Below are 5,545 nucleotides of genomic sequence, written 5' to 3'. Positions count from 1 at the left end.
AGAAAGGATTTTTCAACCTGAATTTGGCCAATGTATGTATATAGCTTGGTTTTCTCAGTGATCTCATCTCCCTCCTGCCCCCTGTCCCTCCCCCAGTGCAACCTGTGTGTGTGTGAGTGTGTGTGTGAGTGTGTGCGTGCGTGTGCGTGCGTGCGTGCGTGCGTGCGTGCGTGCGTGCGTGTGGGTGTGTGTGTGTGTGGGTGTGTGTGTGTGTGTTTATCCAAACCGATGTGATGCCTGGTCAGCAAGAGTGATGTTGCATGGCGAATACATGACATGATCAAAACAAACTCATTAAGGCTGATTTATACCTTCCATGTCTGCATTGGTCCGTGCGGAAGATATTACGGGTCACACCTCCCAGAAAAAGTGTCCGGATTGAAAATCTCCCTGTGAATTTCCACTGTTTTGGCTAGTCAAAGATCTGTACGAAGGTATAAATGCAAACCCCTATGCGGATTCAAATCCGTGTCCGCTATGAAAAGCCACACGGATGTGGAAGGTATAAATCAGCCTTTACAGAGCAGTGCACCTGTAGATATGCCTTTTCCCCGCTGGTTTCATACTGACTGGAATTCCTTCATCTGAGTTGTTAGCAAAGAAAGGCCTGCTTGGAGTGGTCAATCCTTTGTCTGTTTGTCTTTGCTTGTGAAGTGGTACTCCATCGAAACCCATGGATTTGTGGGGAATACCAGACTATGTATACTGGTAGATTGTGTGTGTGTGTGTGTGTGTGTGTGTGTGTGTGTGTGTGTGTGTGTGTGTGTGTGTGTGTGTGTGTGTGTGTGTGTGCGTGCATGTGTGAATTAACTTAGAAATGCACGTCTGCACCTGTATGTTTGTGTGTGTGTGTGTGTGTGTGTGTGTGTGTATGTGTGTGTGCGTGCATGTGTGAATTAACTTAGACATGCACGTCTGCACCTGTATGTTTGTGTGTGTGTGTGTGTGTGTGTGTGTGTGTGTGTGTGTGTGTGTGTGTGTAATTGCGTGTCGTGTCTGCAGCATACCTGTTGCAGTACTTTGTGTTTGACCATGTGACCTCTGTGACCTGTTCCTCCCCAGCACATATCTGAGCTCCTGCCTCCTCAGTTTCGGAGAGAGGTGTGTCTGACGTGACGTGAGGCGTCGCGGCACGCTGACTAACTGTGTGGCGTGGGTTAAACTGCGCATGTCATAGATGCAATGTTTCTCAACTCCTTGTTCCAGCCAGGCACTAACACATAATTTCCCTATTCATCACCATATCCTCGATGAGTTGAATCAGGTGTTAGTGTTGGGCTGGAACAGCTAGTCCCAGAGTTGAGAAGCACTCCACAGAGCAGAGGAGAGGCTGGTGGAGGTAGAAAACAGAGGACGAGCTCATTGTAAGGCGTGCGATGGTATGAGGAATGATATCAAATACACATGTTTGATATGATTCCTCATTCCATTCCATGCATTACAATGAGCCCATCCTCCGATTTCTACCTCCACCAGCCTCCCCTGGCGTACAGTACGGATAGGGTTCACCTTAGGGATCTGGGTTAGACAACTAACCGGAGTGTGGTGATTAGCTTAGAGACAAAGGCTAACAAGTCCCTTGAACAGACAATTGACATGCATTTCATTGTATATTTTATGCATATGACAGATAAACTTAAACTTGAATGATGAATAGAATAAATCCATGTTCAGGATATGTACAGACACACAGACAGTACGCCTGTATCTAGAATGTACAGTGTATTAACCCTCAGAGGATCTACACTGCCTAACATTGAGTGCCGTGGTTGGATAGGAGGGAATGAAGTGAGATGTATCCATATATTACTGACCTCTCTCCCTTTTTCTTTCTCTCTATCCCTCCCTCCCTCTCTCTTTCTCTCTCTTTCCTCCCTCTCTCTCCTCCTCCGTCCCTCCCTCTCTCCCTCCCTCCCATCCCCCTCTCTCTCCCTTCCTCTCTCTCTCCCTCCCTCCCCTCTCCCCTCCCCCTCCCTCTGTTCTAACTCCAGAGCCCCAACCCGTCGTTGACGTTCTGTGTGAAGACTCATGACAGACTTTACTACATGGTAGCACCTTCACCAGAGGCCATGAGGATATGGATGGATGTGATCGTGACTGGGGCTGAGGGATACACGCAGTTCATGAACTAGGAGAGACGCTGTGTGCTTGTGATGGAGACGCTGTGTGCTTACCCTGGCGGAGGGATACACACAGTTCATGACTCAAGAGAGAGGTTAGGCTGTGTGGCGGAGGGATACGCACAGTTGATGAACCAAGAGAGGTAAAGAGTTGCTGTGATGGTGTTGGTGTAGTGTTTGGTGAACTGGGTCAGAAGACTGTGTTTCGGCAGGGACACTTCTACAGACTCAGGCCCCTCCCTCGGGGGCCTGCTCTCCCACTGTTGGGAAAAGCCTTTTCATTTTGTTACTTTCATCATATATATTTTTTATCTCATACCTTCACTTTACAATAATATATACATTTTCTTCACCACCAGTTTTTCTATTTGTTTCTCTTTCTGGATGGAAAAGGGAGCCTTAGAAGACACACAGATACAGACACACACAGATACAGACACACACAGATACAGACAGACAGACATACACACACACACACACACACACACACACACACCCAACCAACCAACCAACCAACCAACCACCCACCCACCCACCCACCCACCCACCTACCACCACCACCACCACCACCACCACTGTATATAAACCAAAACGTAATACTTTCAAAGACTTTCAGCTCAAAAGCCTTTCTATATTGCCAAATGGAGATCTTGTTTCAGTAACAGGCATTTGCTTGTGAGACTTTTTTTTGTGTATTAGTAGTTTTCATTAGTAGTTTTAACCTTCTTTTTTTTTTTTACACACTATATAGAATATTGCCAAATGATATTATGCCAATGTTTAAGGTCATTTCATGGAATGTTTCACAAGGAAGAGTTATTTGCAATCTTATGATGTAATCATTTAAGAAATATACATAAAAAAATCTATTTGAAAGAGATTATTGAAATCATTCAGAATGGGACACAAACATTCACCAATGTCCAGAAACCAGGGTCGCGTTCAGGAGGCATGAGTAGAAACCATTTGGATACGGGGTGTAACAGAAGAGGTACTACCTATATTGTCCAATAACAACACAGACGTTGTTGCAAGAATGTTTTGCTTCGTTGTGCCCTGCTGAACGCAACCCAGCTCAGGTGTCCATACTGCGTTTATAGTTCCATGATGACGTCTATTGCTGAACTAGACGATTCTGTCTGTCTTATACTGTCCATGTTGCCAGCAAACTACTAAAGGTGCAAAATACACAAATTATGCACATACATACGCACACACACACACACACACACACACACACACACACACACACTCTCTCTCTCTCTCTCTCACACACACACACACACACACACACACACACAGTTTGCCAAGTCCTGCTAACTTGACCCCTTATGGAAGCAGCCATTCCATCACTGCCAGCCTACAACAACAACAGCTAGAGGGCGCTAGCGACATTACAGTAAAGGAATAATGCAAATTATTCTGTGCCTTGATGTATGACATCATCATTAGTCCTAGTCTGGAAATGTGCATCAAGTAGAAATGTGCTGAACTACAATCTTTGTGTATTTTTTGTTTTAACTGTGATATGTGAGAAAACATATAGGGGTCTATTTTCAGCTGGCGCAAAGACCAAAAGCAGGCATATTGGAAATTTGTGTCGCAGTAAATACCACAGCGTTGTCCCCCTTGCGCTCACGTAGGAGGAGAAGCAGAAAATAGAGGTGTGTTCATGACAATGAGCAGGTCAAGTGCCATCATGTGCGCTGAAGAATCTGACCTTGAAAATACCAATAATATTTCAGACACAGCCCCTAATAGCCACCCTGATAACGCCATGACTGTTTTTTATGCTGTTAAAAAAATATAGCCCTTAGACTTGCATGGGGGTGTCCAAGGATAAGGGAAGTCAGGCTGCTACAGGGGAGGCTAGGGGACGTATTAATCGGAGGACGGGCTCATTGTAATACATGGAACGGAGTAGGGAATGGTATCACACATATGTGTTTACAACAAGCCAGTCCTCCGATTTCTACCTCCACCAGCCTCCCCTGGGCTGCTGCTGTATTGTGTGTTGAATCCTATATCAGCCTCCACTCACTAGGCACTTCTTTAGATAATCAAAGCCTCTCTCAAAGGCCTCAATATAGAACATCTCTGCTTTTGTCTTTGATAGGCCAGGTGGAGTTCTCAGCCTACTGCTTAGGCCTACACATAGAAATAGAGTGAGTAGAACAGACACGCCCATTCTATTTCTATGAGCCTACCCCTGTCCCATCATGTCACTTCTAGTACAGAAGTGTTTAGAGGGTAGGTGCTAGAGGTCGGTTTGGAATTCAGCATGGTTTCAGTGAATTGATTCACTAGTAGCTAGGCATCGCTGTGAAGGGTTCAGATAAGATGACGACAGTGACAATTGTAATCAACAGGCAGATGATGTTTTGTAGAAGACAGACTATGCTGTGATTTAGACCGTGTAAACCTGGCTGTGAGGTTTTATTGTAAAGCCTTGTGAAATGAGTTGTATCTTTTTTATTTATGATTATGATGCCTGAGATAGTCAATGATGTCGTTGTCAGTATAAGAGAAGAGACTAGTGAAAAATACTTTAATATATTTCCCCTCTTGCCTTCATTTCTTCTGCACCAGAATGCGTGCATCCAAACTGTTCAACATTGGCAAGGGGTACCATATCACTGTCGATAGTTAATATTATCCATGTTCAAAAAAAATAACTTTTTATACTGTATAAACTGATGCCTGTATGAAAATGTCATTTAATCATAATTGAAACAGTATTGTACAAACTACTATTTTTTTTCTCCCATTTTAGACGTTTAATGGTCAAGATACATTTCAGTTTTATGATAGTGTTGTGTCTATATACTGTGTTAAGATAGAACAGAACACTCACACAGCAGCACCAAACAGTTTGTTACACACACACACACACACACACACACACACACCTCGGACCATCAATGTGTTGACGGTACCCTCTCTGTTTCATGCAGCACTTTCATGAATGGACTTGGTCAGATCAATAAAAACAGAAATAATACAGTGCATCTTTGTCTTTTTTGAATAAACAAGCAGCATTGAACAGTATTAAAACATGTATTTAATTGTCAGGAAATCCAGTCATGAGCACACATTGAATTAGAAACATAAAACACTGGAATGTAACTTAGCATAATGACCGTGCGTAATCAATCACTATTGGATGCAGCAGAAATTGCAGGTTTAACATTTAAAACACAACAGTAAGTAACCAATCAAAATGACAGTGCATTTGTTAAGTGTGTACTTACCTACAGTACAGTTTTAAAAGACAGTGAAGTGGGATACTTATGATACTAAAAAGGACCCAGAGTTGATCTGTGTTACAGGCGCAATAAGCATCAGTAACAAGCATCACAATTAAATCATGGCTAACTCTAAAATTGGTTTAAATTTCTGTCTATATGACTCTGAATCAAACCAAA

At 43.4% G+C, this 5,545-nt stretch overlaps 1 protein-coding gene across 1 annotated transcript in view; it reads left to right on the top strand.

The window, feature by feature from the left end:
• Positions 1-5,461, top strand: part of phldb1b (pleckstrin homology-like domain, family B, member 1b) — a 64,701-nt gene extending 59,240 nt beyond the window's left edge. The window contains exon 21 of the mRNA XM_083695531.1: positions 1,992-5,461. Within this exon, the coding sequence (XP_083551657.1) occupies positions 1,992-2,132 (141 nt within the window). The 3' untranslated portion in view covers positions 2,133-5,461. The remainder of the gene's footprint in view (positions 1-1,991) is intronic.
• Positions 5,462-5,545: the final 84 nt, after the last annotated feature.

The sequence above is a fragment of the Argentina silus genome, assembly GCF_951799395.1.
Source record: "Argentina silus genome assembly, chromosome: X".
Taxonomy (NCBI): domain Eukaryota; kingdom Metazoa; phylum Chordata; class Actinopteri; order Argentiniformes; family Argentinidae; genus Argentina; species Argentina silus.
The sequence above is the reverse complement of the archived record's forward strand: the minus strand, read 5'-3'. Positions and strand labels throughout refer to the sequence as shown.